This window comes from Schistocerca cancellata, chromosome 5 (genome assembly GCF_023864275.1).
Source record: "Schistocerca cancellata isolate TAMUIC-IGC-003103 chromosome 5, iqSchCanc2.1, whole genome shotgun sequence".
Lineage (NCBI taxonomy): Eukaryota > Metazoa > Arthropoda > Insecta > Orthoptera > Acrididae > Schistocerca > Schistocerca cancellata.
In genome coordinates, this window is record NC_064630.1 from 593,131,913 (window position 1) to 593,150,387 (window position 18,475).

At 42.0% G+C, this 18,475-nt stretch overlaps 1 protein-coding gene across 1 annotated transcript in view; it reads left to right on the forward strand.

Annotated features, from left to right (window-relative positions):
* LOC126187752 (proteasome activator complex subunit 4-like) overlaps positions 1-17,994 on the forward strand; it is a 255,098-nt gene extending 237,104 nt beyond the window's left edge. Inside the window, exons 31-34 of the mRNA XM_049929005.1 lie at positions 4,127-4,237; positions 4,324-4,443; positions 4,531-4,743; positions 17,574-17,994. Of these exons, the coding sequence (XP_049784962.1) occupies positions 4,127-4,237; positions 4,324-4,443; positions 4,531-4,743; positions 17,574-17,708 (579 nt within the window). The 3' untranslated portion in view covers positions 17,709-17,994. The remainder of the gene's footprint in view (positions 1-4,126; positions 4,238-4,323; positions 4,444-4,530; positions 4,744-17,573) is intronic.
* Positions 17,995-18,475: the final 481 nt, after the last annotated feature.

Here is an 18,475-nt window from a genome sequence, read left to right on the forward strand (position 1 = left end):
GTAGTTGCAGGGGCAACAGTCTGGATGATTGACTGATCTGGCCTTGTAACATTAACCAAAACGGCCTTGCTGTGCTGGTACTGCGAACGGCTGAAAGCAAGGGGAAACTACAGCCGTAATTTTTCCCGAGGACATGCAGCTCTACTGTATGATTAAATGATGATGGCATCCTCTTGGGTAAAATATTCCGGAGGTAAGATAGTCCCCCATTCGGATCTCCGGGCGGGGACTACTCAGGAGGACGTCGTTATCAGGAGAAAGAAAACTGGCGTTCTACGGATCGGAGCGTGGAATGTCAGATCCCTTAATCGGGCAGGTAGGTTAGAAAATTTAAAAAGGGAAATGGATAGGTTAAAGTTAGATATAGTGGGAATTAGTGAAGTTTGGTGGCAGGAGGAACAAGACTTTTGGTCAGGTGATTACAGGGTTATAAATACAAAATCAAATAGGGGTAATGCAGGAGTAGGTTTAATAATGAATAAAAAAACAGGAGTGCGGGTTAGCTACTACAAACAGCATAGTGAACGCATTATTGTGGCCAAGATAGACACAAAGCCCATGCCTACTACAGTAGTACAAGTTTATATGCCAACTACCTCTGCAGATGATGAAGAAATAGAGGAAATGTATGACGAGATAAAAGAAATTATTCAGGTAGTGAAGGGAGACGAAAATTTAATAGTTATGGGTGACTGGAATTCGTCAGTAGGAAAAGGGAGAGAAGGAAACATAGTAGGTGAATATGGATTGGGGGGAAGGAATGAAAGAGGAAGCCGCCTTGTAGAATTTTGCACAGAGCATAACTTAATCATAGCCAACACTTGGTTCAAGAATCATAAAAGAAGGTTGTATACCTGGAAGAATCCTGGAGATACTAAAAGGTATCAGATAGATTATATAATGGTAAGACAGAGATTTAGGAACCAGGTTTTAAATTGTAAGACATTTCCTGGGGCAGATGTGGATTCTGACCACAATCTATTGGTTATGAACTGCAGATTGAAACTAAAGAAACTGCAAAAAGGTGGGCATTTAAGGAGATGGGACCTGGATAAACTGAAAGAACCAGAGGTTGTAGAGAGTTTCAGGGAGAGCATAAGGGAACAATTGACAGGAATGGGGGAAAGAAATACAGTAGAAGAAGAATGGGTAGCTCTGAGGGATGAAGTAGTGAAGGCAGCAGAGGATCAAGTAGGTAAAAAGACGAGGGCTAATAGAAATCCTTGGGTAACAGAAGAAATATTGAATTTAATTGATGAAAGGAGAAAATATAAAAATGCAGTAAATGAAGCAGGCAAAAAGGAATACAAACGTCTCAAAAATGATATTGACAGGAAGTGCAAAATGGCTAAGCAGGGATGGCTAGAGGACAAATGTAAGGATGTAGAGGCTTGTCTCACTAGGGGTAAGATAGATACTGCCTACAGGAAAATTAAAGAGACCTTTGGAGAAAAGAGAACCACTTGTATGAATATCAAGAGCTCAGAGGGCAACCCAGTTCTAAGCAGAGAAGGGAAGGCAGAAAGGTGGAAGGAGTATATAGAGGGTTTATACAAGGGCGATGTACTTGAGGACAATATTATGGAAATGGAAGAGGATGTAGATGAAGACGAAATGGGAGATAAGATACTGCGTGAAGAGTTTGACAGAGCACTGAAAGACCTGAGTCGAAACAAAGCCCCGGGAGTAGACAACATTCCATTTGAACTACTGATGGCCTCTGGAGAGCCAATCATGACAAAACTCTACCATCTGTTGAGCACGATGTATGAGACAGGCGAAATAGCCTCAGACTTCAAGAAGAATATAATAATTCCAATCCCAAAGAAAGCAGGTGTTGACAGATGTGAAAATTACCGAACTATCAGTTTAATAAGTCACAGCTGCAAAATACTAACGCGAATTCTTTACAGACGAATGGAAAAACTAGTAGAAGCCGACCTTGGGGAAGATCAGTTTGGATTCCGTAGAAATGTTGGAAATGTGAGGCAATACTGACCTTACTACTTATCTTAGAAGAAAGATTAAGAAAAGGTAAACCTACGTTTCTAGCATTTGTAGACTTAGAGAAAGCTTTTGACAATGGTAACTGGAATACTCTTTCAAATTCTGAAGGTGGCAGGGGTAAAATACAGGGAGCGAAAGGCTATTTACAGTTTGTACAGAAACCAGATGGCAGTTATAAGAGTCGAGGGGCATGAAAGGGAAGCAGTGGTTGGGAAAGGAGTAAGACAGGGTTGTAGCCTCTCCCCGATGTTATTCAATCTGTATATTGAGCAAGCAGTAAAGGAAACAAAAGAAAAATTCGGAGTAGGTATTAAAATTCATGGAGAAGAAGTAAAAACTTTGAGGTTCGCCGATGACATTCTAATTCTGTCAGAGACAGCAAAGGACTTGGAAGAGCAGTTGAACGGAATGGACAGTGTATTGAAAGGAGGATATAAGATGAACATCAACAAAAGTAAAACGAGGATAATGGAATATAGTCAAATTAAGTCGGGTGATGTTGAGGGAATTAGATTAGGAAATGAGAAACTTAAAGTTGTAAAGGAGTTTTGCTATTTAGGGAGTAAAATAACCGATGATGGTCGAAGTAGAGAGGATATAAAATGTAGACTGGCAATGGCAAGGAAAGCGTTTCTCAAGAAGAGGAATTTGTTAACATTGAGTATAGATTTAAGTGTCAGGAAGTCGTTTCTGAAAGTATTTGTATGGAGTGTAGCCATGTATGGAAGTGAAACATGGACGATAAATAGTTTGGAGAAGAAGAGAATAGAAGCTTTCGAAATGTGGTGCTACAGAAGAATGCTGAAGATAAGGTGGGTAGATCACGTAACTAATGAGGAGGTATTGAATAGGATTGGGGAGAAGAGAAGTTTGTGGCACAACTTGACTAGAAGAAGGGATCGGTTGGTAGGACATGTTTTGAGGCATCAAGGGATCACAAATTTAGCATTGGAGGGCAGTGTGGATGGTAAAAATCGTAGAGGGAGACCAAGAGATGAACACACTAAGCAGATTCAGAAGGATGTAGCTTGCAGTAGATACTGGGAGATGAAGAAGCTTGCACAGGATAGAGTAGCATGGAGAGCTGCATCAAACCAGTCTCAGGACTGAAGACCACAACAACAACAACAACAACAACAACAACAACAACAATTCGTATATACATATATTTACAGACCTTTAGTTAGATACAATCATTAGATTTACTCCTGCTATACAACACTTTTATTTTTTACAAATAACTTACTAAATAAATGCAATGCCCCATTGTTCACACATATCTGTCAGTCACTGCACACACTGTACACACATTGTTTCATAACACTTCACTCAACACACACACACACACACACACACACACACACACACACTGACACTGGTGATCTCTGGGCCATTTTCTGTACTGCAACTTCCCATTTTCTATCCTGAAAAACTGAGTCAGCATTCCTCCATAATGAGTGAGACGTTGAGCTCAGAAAGAGGTATTAGTATTGTGCCATGCATAGCTTGGAGGTAAGTATTTTTAGAAAGGAAAAAAACATAAAGTGAAGGCATTATGTGGAATGTTAAATATTTTATAATCATTATTATTATTTATTTGTATACCATTTGTTTTATCAAACCCTTTCTCTGTTTTAGCTAAGTAATCCTTCAATGAATAAAATGTATTAACAGGTACTTCTTTGGTACCTTTTTAAATAAAGGTATTTTTGCAATTTCTTTAATCTCTTTTGGTGATTTATTGTATAGTTTTATTCCTTGGTAGAAAATGCTGTACAGTGTTAACTTTTTTAACAGATACTTTATATCAATAAAACAGTTTGTAATTTTAATTAGTCAGAGTATGTTAAAAATAAAATTTTCTCAAGGCTCTCTTAAAGAAGGGTGTCATAGTGTGCTATGGTAAATATGGTATATCTATTCTTCAATACTTCCTCTTCGTGAGGAGCAGTTGTATTAACTCATTAATTGTTTTCTAAAAAAAATGTAGTTATATTATTGCAGTTATTTTAGTGAAAAATGATAATTAGTAAATGTGATGTTTTGTCCAATCTGGGCAAGTTACTTTTTGTCTGAAAAGCAGCTAAAAAGAAAACTAAAGTTTAAATATTTGTTTTAGGCTTCAAAGAGTAATTCCTGGCAAGTGAGATCGACATGCGTGGAATTCATGCAAGTCTTTGTTTTTCACAACATGCCAACAATACTCGGAAATAAGTGCTGGGCAGATAACGTATGTATATTTAAATGATCATTGATGGTATTAACAATTGTTTGTTCAAATGTGCTGAAATGAATTTATACTTTATTGTTTCAAAGGTTAAAGAAATTGTGTTGCGATTGTTGGAAGATGAATGGTTAGATGTAAGGGTAAAAGCATCTCAAGTATTAAGTGGCCTACTTCATTGTGATTTCATAGACTCTACAATGGAATTAATGGTAAGTAGCATGTAGTAATAGTCAGTTAATGATATCCATGAAACTGCTTGGAAACATTTGTAAGATTTTGATGTATAATGTCTACAGGATATGTTCAAATTGAAGGCAAAAACAAACTTGCCAAGGAAGAAGAAAAACTTGGCACCAGACAGCAAGTCTCAAGAGTTACTAAGATTACGGCATTCAGGAATTCTTGGTCTGTGTGCATTTGTCAGTGCATATCCATATGACGTGCCCGATTTTGTTCCAGATGTGTTCCTAATCCTTGGAGAACACCTTAATGACCCACAGCCAATTCCAGTAAGTTTGTTTTAAATTTCTAATGCCATAAAATGAAATCGCTACTAAATGCAGTCAGCTGTAAAGCTTAACTTGGTCGTTGGAGATACAGAAGGGTGGCTGTGTAAATCACACACACACACACACACACACACACACACACACACACACACACACGGGTCTCTCCCACAAATGGCTTGACTGGTGTGTAAATTGTTGCCCAGTGCAGGTAGTGGGATGAATGTGACGTGTATATGTATGTATGTATGTATGTATGTATGTATGTGTGTGTGTGTGGGGGGGGGGGGGGGGGGAAGCTTTCGGAACTAATAGGGTGGAGAGAGGGATAGGCTTGAGGAAGGTTAAAATGGAAGGATGTGTCACTCAGACATCAGGATGAGGAGGACACACTTGTAGTGAGGAAAGGGTAGATAAAAAGATGAAGGGGAAGGTGATCACTATCTACAAACAGTATGTGAAAATATATGAGGCCAACAAATGCACATGAAAAAAGTGCTGTTGCAAACAAGAACACAAGATCATACATGAACACTAGGTAATAAAATAAAATTTTCAAACGTGATAGTATTGGTCAAACCAAAATATATGATGTTGCCAGGGCAGCTATTGTCAGTCAGTGAATGTTTGGTTACAGGCCTTATTTGACTCCCTGCCCCCAGTGGGGAAAATGGAAAGTTCATGAAAGATCCTTGGCACATGAACAACTTGTAAATATTTTGTGTACGATATGTTCTTCATGTAAGGTTCCCTAAGTCAAAGTGTATACGTTCTGGGACAACTGGGAAATCTGGTAAAAACCAGGGAATTTTTTCATCCGGGTAAACGCGGGAACCTTGTAGACTTCTGGGAAATTTGTATTATTTTAGTTTTAAGTTAAATTTTTCTAATTTTTACTGGTAAGAACAGATGACTCTTACAAAGAAGCTAACTTTAGTTTGCTACACAGAATAATACTGTTGTCATGAAACGTAAACAAGGGAATAACACCAAAATAAAACTTTAGTTGCTGAGAAAATGTGCCATTTACAACAAAAAGTACAGTGCACACACGGTGCCTGCCGACAACAAAATGTCGAAGACTATGCAATATTTCATGACACACCTTTCATGGGCCTTGTTTCGATGAGCATGGCATCACAACTATTTACATTTGTAATAGGTCATGGGAAAATATTAAAAATGGTGCTTTGAGAAGTGTTACTTTCAAAGTAAATTTTCTATTATGCACGCTGAATTATGTCACATGTGAGAATGTGTGATGACTTTTGTAAATCATGGAGCATTAGACTCTCATTCAAAACTTAACACTGAGGACCAGTCACTTAGAAAAATTGTGGGCCCAGGAGACCACGGATTTATGCCGTTACTTAATATTTTACTGGTGTGTTCATGTTTGACATATCACTAAAAAAAAAGGAGTGACAAAAAGTATTATTATCCTTAAAAAAAAGTGTGAAGTGAGTTCTTGAGCAATTCCACACATAATTGGCTTTTCTGTGGAACGGTCAAAGTGCTCGATGGAACCCAGCTCGCGCTATTCGTCCACGAGACTCAGAGGGCCATAGACACGGGTTCACAGGTAGATGCCGTGTTTCTTGACTTCCGCAAGGCGTTCGATACAGTTCCCCACAGTCGTTTATTGAACAAAGTAAGAGCATATGGACTATCAGACCAATTGTGTGATTGGATTGAGGAGTTCCTAGATAACAGGACGCAGCATGTTATTCTCAATGGAGAGAAGTCTTCCGAAGTAAGAGTAATTTCAGGTGTGCCGCAGGGGAGTGTCATAGGACCGTTGCTATTCACAATATACATAAATGACCTGGTGGATGACATCGGAAGTTCACTGAGGCTTTTGCAGATGATGCTGTGGTGTATCGAGAGGTTGTAACAATGGAAAATTGTACTGAAATGCAGGAGGATCTGCAGCGAATTGACGCATGGTGCAGGGAATGGCAACTGAATCTCAATGTAGACAAGTGTAATGTGCTGCGAATACACAGAAAGATAGATCCTTTATCATTTAGCTACAAAATAGCAGGTCAGCAACTGGAAGCAGTTAATACCATAAATTATCTGGGAGTACGCATTAGGAGTGATTTAAAATGGAATGATCATATAATGTTGATTGTCGGTAAAGCAGATGCCAGACTGAGATTCATTGGAAGAATCCTAAGGAAATGCAATCGGAAAACAAAGGAAGTAGGTTACAGTACGCTTGTTCGCCCACTGCTTGAATACTGCTCAGCAGTGTGGGATCCATACCAGATAGGGTTGATACAAGACATAGAGAAGATCCAACGGAGAGCAGCGTGCTTCGTTACAGGATCATTTAGTAATCGCGAAAGCGTTACGGAGATGATAGATAAACTCCAGTGGAAGACTCTGCAGGAGAGACGCTCAGTAGCTCGGTACGGGCTTTTGTCAAAGTTTCGAGAACATACCTTCACCGAAGAGTCAAGCAGTATATTGCTCCCTCCTACGTATATCTCGCGAAGAGACCATGAGGATAAAATCAGAGAGATTAGAGCCCACACAGAGGCATACCGACAATCCTTCTTTCCACGAACAATACGAGACTGGAATAGAAGGGAGAATCGATAGAGGTACTGAAGGTACCCTCCGCCACACACCGTCAGGTGGCTTGCGGAGTATGGATGTAGATGTAGAACATGTATTCAGCCAACTAGCCCACAAAACGTGTATATGTTAATTTAAACCATTAATTTTTCCTATTTGTGTGTTCGCAGTGCTTAACATTCATGTTGCTATTGGCTGACTACATCACATGAATATTTGCTCTGAATATCTGCTGTCATTGGCTGGTGAGATAACGTGACATGAGATACGATTAGCTGGCAATCTCGATTTCAATGCTTCAGAAGCTCCCGTGCTGTATTTGGTGGCATTCCTGCCTATACGTCCATAATGTGAAAATATGCAGTCCAAATGTTGCCGTGCATCAAAGATTTTTTCAAAGCGTGTTTTGTTCCTTAAGTGCCAGAAAGTTCTCTGCCGATGTATAAAACCTTCACCATTAATGGATTCTTAAGTTTTACAGCTCCGAGGGAAATTATATTGTCACTTAATGTGGAAAAAATGTACTTTTACCAGGGCTATAGTGTATTTGCACCTGGGAAAAAGTGTATTTTTAACTGGGAAATTTAGAAATTTCTTTTTTTCTGTTCACATATTCACGCTGTAAGTGGAAAGTGACTATATGCTACATCATATATAAGCTTGTGATTCATGTGGGATTAGTAAAGACAGAAGAGGTGTGAACGATTACACTTATTATTACAAATTTACCGCCCTGGGGGCTCACCACTCTTTGGCAAGTTCGTGCTTGGCCACCACTGGGCTCCAGCCTTTGCAGCATCTTTTCCTTTCCATGCCACATGTCTACCCTCTTGCTATTCTTTTTCCCCTCCCTTGGGGAACATGTCTGGGGTGTTTTTGGGAGTGTGTTGTGCATTTTCAGTAACCTGACATCAGAACAGTCCCTCCACTGTTTTTTCTTTCCATTTTCTTTCTCCGTTCCTCTTCTCCTATCCTTTTTCCATTTTGGCATTTGAGGTTCCTCTTTTTCTTCTTCTTCCTCCTCCTCCATGTGCACTTCATAAGGCCGGCCCAGGCATTTTATGTGTAACTGGGTAATGTGTAATTCCCAGCCCTGGGTCTACAAGTAGGGTTCGCAAATACTCCATGGTACAGGCCAGGCCCAGGGCGGGGAATTGCCTGAGCTGCTACCTTCCCAAATTGCCAGTTGGCCACCTCTGATGGGGCCCCACCCAGCTGGAAGTAGCGCACCTCGGAGATGCTGACAATCATGGAGGATTTTCTCGCAATGACCCAAACTACTTCTTGTCAGTCTATGTCTACTAAATGTAAATGGAATGGGGCTAATGAATCAAAGGCCCTCCCAGCTGCACATTGGTCCCTTGTGTTCTTGCATACTGAAGACGGTCAGTCCTTTGCTGTGGTTAATCCGTTTATTACTCGTAAATGTGTTGATGCAGTTGCCGGCCCTGTGAAATCCTGCTCTCATTTATGCAATTGTTTTTTTTACTTTTGGAGACTACTTTTAATTCTCAAGTACGAAAACTGTTTGCAACTTCACTCCTCTATGGCAGTCCTGTTTGTATCAAGGCCGATCCAACGCGAACTCTTCGCATGGCGTTATTTACACTAGGCTGCTCGATGGTCTGACTGAGGCTGAAATCCAAACTTACTTCTCTGATCAGGGCATCATTGCAGTCCATTGGGTGATGATAAAGGTAAATGCATCCTTAGTGCCCACACGCACTCTTTTTCTGACGATTGACAGAATAGTGCTTCTATCCAAGATCAAAGGAGGGTATGAAGTTACCATGGGCTGATCATAGATTACGAACCCAGTTCACTGCTACCAGTGTGTTATTACAACCACACTTGACTGTACTGTCGACACCCGGCCCTACCTGTGATAGGGAAGCTCATGAGGATGATTGTCTGTTTCCTTCTCCCCGCTGTATCAGTTGCAATGGCGGCTGTGTAGCCTTGCTCTGAGACTGTCCTGTGTATCTCGATGAGTGGGCCATCCATGAGATCCAGGTGAAAGAAAAGGCACTGTACCGTGTTGCTCGCAAGTTGTTGGCTAGTTGGAAACCCTTCATTTTTACTCCCGGCGCTTACAGTACCATTCTTGCTGCATCTTGCTCCACAAGGGACATGTCCATGCAGGCACGGGACCTCAAAATTGGCAATGCAGTTGTAATATCATCCAATGTCATAGTAGCATCCTCATCTCCTTCTTCTCAATCTGTGCAACAATCCACTCAATTTTCATGTCGCACAGTGAAATCACATGCTACCCAACCAGTAGGCTGGAAAGGGCAGAAGGAAAATTTCTGCGAAGGCTTTTTATATCCCTTCAGCCAACAAACATCAGAATCATCATCTGCCAACTGCAAAGGTTCCAAGAAATCGAACAAAGGTAAACAGTGTTGTCCTTTGCCGACTTGGAGATCCCCTTCAACAGTGTTGCTGCGTGATACCTTCACCCAGCCTACCTCCATGTCGCTGGTGTGCATCGTCAACTGCTTTTCTGCCCTGGACTCCACACACTGACTAAGGGAGAATGCTGACACCTCTGTAGATCTCATGGACCAGGATCCTCCAGCATCTGCACCCTGTAGCAGACTGTCCTGAAAGGCTGGCACTCAGCCGCTGCCGAGGTGACACACTTGATTTTCTTCCTCTTCACCTTTTCTCATCATGACACACTTCCAATGGAACATTTGCAGCCTTAGATCCAACAAGGAGGATTTACGGTTGCTCTTTGAACCACAGCGCCCTCCCGTTCTCTGCCACCAGAAAACAAAATTGTGTCCTCAAGACCTCTTTGATCTTTTACATTTCTGTCTGGTCCATTTTGACCTTCCCCTGAGGGTGGCATTCCCTTTCATGGGGGAGTTGTGCTGCTCATCCGGGGTGGTGTTCATAGTCACACCGCCTCCCTGAACACCCAGCTGCAAGCTGTTGCAGACCACATTTTCCTTCTTCACTTCACCTTTTCCCTTGTATTGTTTGCATCCCTCTGACATTTGGTGTCACTAGGGCAGACTTCATCCAGCTTATTCAGCTAAACTGTCATTCCTTTTTGCTGCTCTGTGACTTCAATGTGTACCATCTGCTTTGGGGCTCTCCCAGAACCTGTTAGAGAGGTGACCTCTTGGCTAACTTTCTCAAGCAATTTGACCTCATCTGCCTTAACACTGTGAAGCATCCACTTTCCCTTCAGACTCCATGCTCACCTATTCCCATTTGGACCTCTCATTCTGCACCGCCCAGCTTGCCCGAGTGACCATTTCCCGTGTGCTGACTCCTACTCCACCTACGAGACCTTTGACGAATGACTTTTCCCCAATTGTGGTGACCAGGTAGAATACTTTACCAATGCTTGTCCTTGCCACCTCTAAACTTTCCATTCCTTGCACTTCATCCTTACCGTGCTGTGTTCCGGTCCCTTGGTGGATTGAGGGATGCTGTGACGCAATTCACATGCGGAGATATGCTCGCTGCATTTTGAACCATCATCCTACGATGACAAACTGCATTCATTATAAACAGTTGCATGTGCAGTATCGTTGCATTCTTCAGGATAGCAAAATATGCTTGCTGGATTTATTTACTATTTCTTTTAATGGTTCCACTCCCTCTTTAGTCATGTGGGCCAACTTCCAATGGCTCTCTGGGACCAAGGTTCATTCCCCAATTTTTGGCCTGACCATTGCAAATGATGTCATAGTGGACCTTGTTGCTATCTCAAACTCCTTTGGTCGCTATTTTGTGGAGATTTCGAACTCCACCCACTATCACCCTCCCTTCCTCCATCAGAAATGAGTGGAGAAGGCTTGGGCGATACCCTTCTATTCTCAGAATTGTGAGTGCTACAATGCTGCATTTACTATGAGGGAGCTAGACATGCTCTCACTTCTTTCTGATTCTCTGCCGCAGGGGCGGACGATGTTCACACTCAGATGTTGCAGAACCTTTCTCTTGCAGGCAAGCACTTTCTCCTTCATACATACAATCACATCTGGGCAGAGGACACATTTCCCAGACACTGGCGAGGAGTCAGTGTCATACCCATACTTAAGCCCGGTAAGGACAAACACCTTCTTTCTAGCTACCACCCCATTTCTCTCATCATTTGTGTTTGCAAGGTGAGGGAATGTATGATTCATGCCTGGCTGGTATGGTGGCTTGAGTCTTGAAATTTACTAACACACTGCGCAGTGTGAATTTAGAGTGTACTCTTCTGCAGTTGACCATCTCTTCACTATGACAACCCATTTCATGAATCTTTGTGCACCCATATTTAAATTGGATTATGGTGGGCATCAATATTTATTTGGCTACTAGTTTCGACGTTGCGTTAATATCATCTTCACTTTGATTATATCAATTGTGTGTGGCTTAGTACTAGAAGTCTGTGGTGAGACCAGTACATGCTCCATATGGATGGCGGGCAGTAGCTACACTCATGCTCATAAATTAAGGATAATTGCAGAAGGTGGTGCCACACAATGTGGCAATACACAGAACTGGCGCTAATAGCGTAGGTACACAGGGACCACACATGACACAGATCTGTAAGTCCACGGTATTGGTGATAAGTTGAGAAAACCATCCTAAAACACACATGCTACAAAATGCCACTGTTTCCTGCGCATGTACCTTGACATCAATATGGGATATGATCACCATGCACAGGTACACAGGCCGCACAACGGGTTGGCGTACTCTGGATCAGGTGATCGAGCAGCTACTGGGGTATAGCCTCCCATTCTTGCACCAGTGTCTGTCGGAGCTCCTGAAGTGTCCTAGGGGTTTGAAGACATGCAGCGACATGTTGACAGAGAGCATCCCAGACATGCTTGATGGGGTTTAGGTCTGGAGAACAGGCAGGCCACTCCATTCGCCTGTTCTCTTCTGTTTGAAGGTACACCTCCACAATGGCAGCTCAGTGGGGCCGTGCGTTATCCATCAGGAGGAAGGTAGGACTCACTGCACCCTTGAAAAGGCGGACATACTGGTGCAAAATGACGTCACTATACACCTGACCTATTACAGTTCCTCTGTCAAAGACATGCAGGGTTGTACTGGCAACAATCATAATCCCACCCCACACCGTCAAACCATGACCTCCATACAGGTCCCTTTCAAGGACGTGAAGGGGTTGGTATCTGGTTCACACCAGATGAAAACCCAACGAGAATCATTGTTCAGACTATACCTGGACTCGTCCGTGAACATAACCTGGGACCACTGTTCCAATGACCATGTACTATGTTCTTGACACCAGGCTTTATGGGCTCTCCTGTGACCAGTGGTCAGTGGAATGCACCTTGCAGGTCTGCGGGCGAATAAACCATGTTTGTTCAGTCGTCTGTAGACTGTGTGTCTGGAGACAACTGTTCCAGTACCTGTGGTAAGGTCCCGATGAAGGCAACCTGCAGTACCCCATAGCCGTCTGTGGGCACTGATGGTGAGATATCGCTCGTCTTGTGGTGTTGCACACTGTCGACATAGTGCCTGGACACGTTCCCTGTATGCTGGAATTGTTGCCACAATCTTGAGATCACTCTTTGTGGCACACAGAGGGCCTGTGCTTCTACCTGCTGTGTTTGACCAACCACCAGTCGCCCTAGTATTCTACCCCCCATAACGTCATCAATATGTGTTCTTTGAGCCATTTTCAACACCCAATCACCATTAGCACGTCTGAAAACGTCTGCACACTTACTCGCTGCACCATACTGTGACATGCCCTAACGCACCTCTGTGTATGTGGACTGCTGCCAGAGCCACCGTGCAACGACTGCAGGACAGACAAATGCATTGCATGGTCCTACCCCGAGGTGATTTAAACCCGCAAGCCATCCACTAGAGCATTGTTTCGCCACGTATCAGGATTATCCGTAATTTATGAGCATGAGTGTAGTTACTGCCTGCTATCCATGTGGAGCATGTATTGGTCTCACTTGGACTTCTAGTACTCAGCCACACACAATTGATATTATCAAAGTGTACGGGCCTGAAGATGACGTTGATGCAACGTCGAAACTAGTAGCCAAATAAATATGAAATCTTAAATGCAGCTGGAGGAGTTTCATTTTCATTTAAAAAAAAAAAAAAATTCATGAATGGTTTTCTGCAGAAATACCAGACTGCGGCAGTGTTTTTTGGCATGGAGAAAGCTTACGACACCTGCTGGAGGACTGGTATCCTACATACACTCTACATGTGGGGCTTCCCCAAGTTTTCGAGGTACATGTGGGTTCTACCTTGTCGGACACCTTTATCAGGAAAATGATGTGCCTCATGGTTCCATTCTGAGTGTCGTCCTCTTTGCTATTGTCATTAACCCTATTTTAGCCTGTTCCCCACTGGGCGTCACTGGCTCCTGCCGATTTTGCCATCTATTGCAATTCTCGAAGGACTCATCTCCTTGAGCAACACATTCAGTATTTTCTCGATTGCGTTTACTCATGGAGCATCGGCAGCAGCTTTCGCTTATACGCTGCCAAAACTGTTGGTATGAATTTCTGGTGGCGCAGTTGGTTTCTTCCACCATCTTTACATCTTGGGTCTGTTGCTCTTCTGTTTGTTGAAACTATGGAATTCTTGGGGCTCATGCTCAATAGGAAACTTTCTTGGTCCTTCCATGTGTCTTACCTGGCGGCTCACTGTATGTGGCCCCTGAGTGCCCTACGTATCGTCAGCAGTACTTCCTGGGGAGCAGATTGGACCATCTCCTCCATTTATTCTGGTCCCTTGTCCATTCAAAACTAGACTAAGAGTGTTTCATTTATCGACCTGCATGACCGTCCATCTTACGCCATCTCAACAAAATCCCCCACCATCGTGGCATCTGTTTGACCAGTGGCGCCTTTTACACAAGCCCAGTTGATATTCTGTTTGCAGAAGCTGCCCAATTACCGCTGTCATACTGCCGTGATTTTTTCCTGAGCAGATACGCATGCTGATTGTCTGCCATGGCTGGCCTCCCATACTATGCCTCTTCCTTCCATGACTTCTTTGATCGCCAGTATGGGGTGCATCCGTCTCTCTGTTACCTCCTGGAGTTCGCTTTTGGCTATTGGTTCGGCAGCTTAACTCCATGCTACCTGCCATTTCCCCAATGGGTGTGCACCATTCACCACCTTGGCAAGTGGTGAACTTCATTCGCTTCCCAGGGACACTACTCCGAACTCAATCTATCGCTCTAAGTCTCTCGATCTCTCCCAGCAGTCTGGCCAACCTCCTCTTGGCCCTTTCACCGTGAGGAGATCATTTTAGCTAGGTTGCGTATTGGGCTGCGTCCTTTTAGCTATTACCATTTGTTAAGTGGTGATCCCCCACCACTTTGTGCTCATTATCCTCAACCCTTGACTTTTCACCATTTCCTGTTTGCCGCCTGAGTTATCGGTCATTTTAGTGAGTGATGTGCGAGCTGTCGACCTCGTTTTACTTTTTATCCCTTGTAGGAATATTGCGGAGGACATTTAATCTGTAAGTCAGTACCTCTGTTGTCTTTATTGCATATTTTAAGGCCCTTTCTCCAAGAGAAAGTCCTGGTTTTTAGCCGTCTTTCCTTCCGTCGATTGGGCTTAATGTGTAGTTGTTTTTAACTCTTCATGTTGGATAGTTCTGACATGAACATGTGTGACCTTTATTGTTTTTGCACTCTAAAACAAAACAAAACAATTTCAAATTTATCCATACAACACTACTGCTGTCGAAATCGGATAATGATGGTTGCATTCGTAAATAGATTCTCATTCAGAATTCAATGTATAATCCAGTCCACGTACAAAAACTTCATTTGAAAACGTTTGCAACATCCAGTTTTTTCGTCATACTAGGGTCACCTGTCACTGTTTAATGTGTTGGAATATTCAATATAAAAGAGTTAAACTTCAAAAACACTCAGAATAATTAATGTTGTTACAGCAAGAAGTTTTTTATTCCTCTGGGCGATTTGATAAAAATGACCATCTTAACAGTTTGATTTCATTTTACCGATAAGTGAGTTATTAGTCAAGATCTGCTGTTCTTCATTAAAAGTGTGAAAATGAATCATTGAATACACTATGCTCCTCATTATTTTGAACTCAACAATAAACCTAATATTATCAATATTACCAAGGAATCATTTAAAGAGTGTTGCAAAATATGTTTTCTGGATATCAAAACACCTAATTACCGAGTGTTTTAATAGCATGCTTCCTGTTTACACTGTATTATGAAATGAGCATCCCAGACTGTTTGTAATGATGTGACTGATGCAGAAAATGGGTGTGTGGTTCTAAAGTTTCATATCCATTACAAAATTTATTTCTAAATGTATTCATGCTACTAGTAACATGAAGAGTATGGAATTTGTTACAAATATTTAAATACTTTATTAACAAAAGTACCCGCCCCACTCTCTTGTCCAGCATTTTAGGTTTCCGCTCTTATTGACTCTTGCACAATGTTCTTTTCAGTAATCATTGTCTTGCTTATTGCCATATCTTACACCTTGAATTCTCAGTTTTTCAAATTTCGTCCTGCATGAGCACCAACAATCATTCCTTCTCATCCTGTCCAGTAAGTCTCCCTTTGCATGGGGTTCTGGTCAACTATCCATAACTCTTCCCATTTCATAAACATAGCATGCCCTTTTCCTTCAACCGTTCTGCCAGAAGAAGGAGCCAATGGCTTGGAAAGCTTGTGCAGTCCATATCTTCTAATCTATTTTTTCCTGCCCGTACTTCATGAGTAGATTAAAAAAAAATCTATTTACATTATATTATAAATATTTTCTGAGGTAATTTCATATACAGTACTACCGTTGTTAAAATGTTAGCAATGCATTTACAACAAAAGCATTGCGAGTTCTTTTCCCTATGCGGTATACTAATCTTAGTTCGGTGTTATGTACATACTTTATACTGCAATATCCACGAACCCACCTGAATATCTAACATACACTGAGGTGACAAAAGTCATGGGATACCTCCTAATATTGTGTTGAACTCCCTTGCCTGGCATAGTGCAGCAACTCGACATGGCATGAACTAAACAAGTCGTTGGAAGCCTCCTTCAGAAATATTGAGCCAGGCTGCCTCTATAGCTGTCCATAATTGTGGAAGTGTTGCCATTCCAGGATTTTGTGCACAAACTGACCTCTTGATTATGTCCCATAAATGTTTAATGAGATTCATGTCAGGCAATGTGGGTGGCCAGACCATTCACTTGAATAGTCCAGAATGTTCTTCAAACCAGTCGCCGAAGAATTGTGGCCCTCTGACATGGCACACTTTCGTCCATAAAAATCCATCATTGTTTGGGAACATGAAGCCGAGGAATGGCTGCAAATAGCTCCAAGTAACAGAACATAACTATTTCAAGTTAATCATCTGTTCAGTTAGACCAGAGGACCCAGCCTATTCCATGTAAACACAGCCCACACCATTATTGAGCCACCAGCAGCAGCATGCTCAGTGCCTTGTTGACAGCTTGGGTCTGTGATTTTTGCATAGGGTTCAACCGATATAGTCCCTAGCTCAGGTGAGGCGCTGCAGACAATTTCATGCCATTAGAAAAGGCGGTAGCACCTGTCATCTGCTGCAGTAGCTTATTAACGCCAAATTTCACCACACTGTCCTAACAGATACATTCATCGTATGCCCCACATTGATTTTTGCGGCTATTTCATGCAGTATTGCTTGTCTGTTAGCACTGACAACTCTACACAAATGATGCTGCTCTCAGTCAAGTGAAGGCCGTCGGCCTCTGTGTTCCCTGTGGTGAGAGGTAACGCCTAAAATTTGGTATTCTCGGCACACTCATGACACTGTGGATCTTGGAGTACTGAATTCCATATCTATTTCTGAAATGTAATGTCATGTGCATCTAGCTCCAACTACCATTTGGCGTTGATAGTCTGTTAATCTCTGTCATGTGGCCATAATCACATCCGAAACCTTTTAAAATTAGTACAAATGACAGCTGCCAATACTCTGCCCTTTTATACCTTGTGTATCCGATACTACCACCATCTGCATATGTACATATTGCTGTCCCATGACTTATATCACCTTGGTGTATTTCTCTAATCCAGGCAGAAATTCCTATTTGTTAAGACCCTCTGTATTGCAGCAGTTCTTAGTGAGAGGTGCATTTTTGCGCACACTGCAACTCATGGTTTATCTGTATTATCTTCTGTGATTATTTAATTAATACTATCCACAACTGTATTGACCATGTTAAGTAATAATGATAATCTTTCATTCCAGGCGACAATAAGGAAAACTCTGGGAGATTTCAAGAGAACACATCATGATAACTGGCAGATACACAGTCTCAAATTTTCAGAGGAACAGCTGGAAGTTTTGGGTGATTTAACTGTACCCCCATCTTACTATGCATGAGGTCCCTTTATTTAACCGTCTTGTGGTGTTGGACTGAAGATTGTGGATGTACATATTTGTGATGTGTAATATTTTGTCCCTTGAAGCAATTTTATCTGATTAGGGTTGAAATTAAAGCTACAGCAGAGAAGCACATTTATTTGCACAAACGAAACAGAAAAATATGCAAAGTTTCAGCACGGCACGCTTGACGTTATTGTGTGCAAATGCTGCTAGTTGTTTCTCTCTCTCTCTCTCTCTCTCTCTCTCTCTCTCTCTCTCTCTCTCTCTCTCTCTCTCTCTCTCCCCCCCCCCTCTCTCTCCCCCCCTCCCTCCCTCCCCCCTCTTCCTCCTCCTCCCCCCCCCCCCCATCTCCCCACTCTCCTTTTCCCTCACCAAAATATAATTGTCTGATGCAAAACTGTTTATGTTCTTTGTGTAATGTTTTGTGTGTGTTTCCAAGGAAGGGCTGTATTTGTAATGAATGTCTTGTGAAATTTACAAAGAAAAGAAATATAGTCATGTTTTTGTATCAGGAGAAGGTCTGCTTATGCATGTAATAATAGTTTCAAACAGTTTTTTATGTGTAAATATAAATCTTTGACTGTGTTGGAGATTAAAGGAAGAACAATGAACTTACTAGTTCAAGTTTTAAACTGGAGCCTACTGGTCACATCAGGAAATTGTAGAGTAGGGAAAATATTGTTACCCATGCTCCCAGACAATTTTAGTTGATATGATTGTACTACTTTCCTTTGTTTGAAATCATATATACTTGCCTGTTTCTC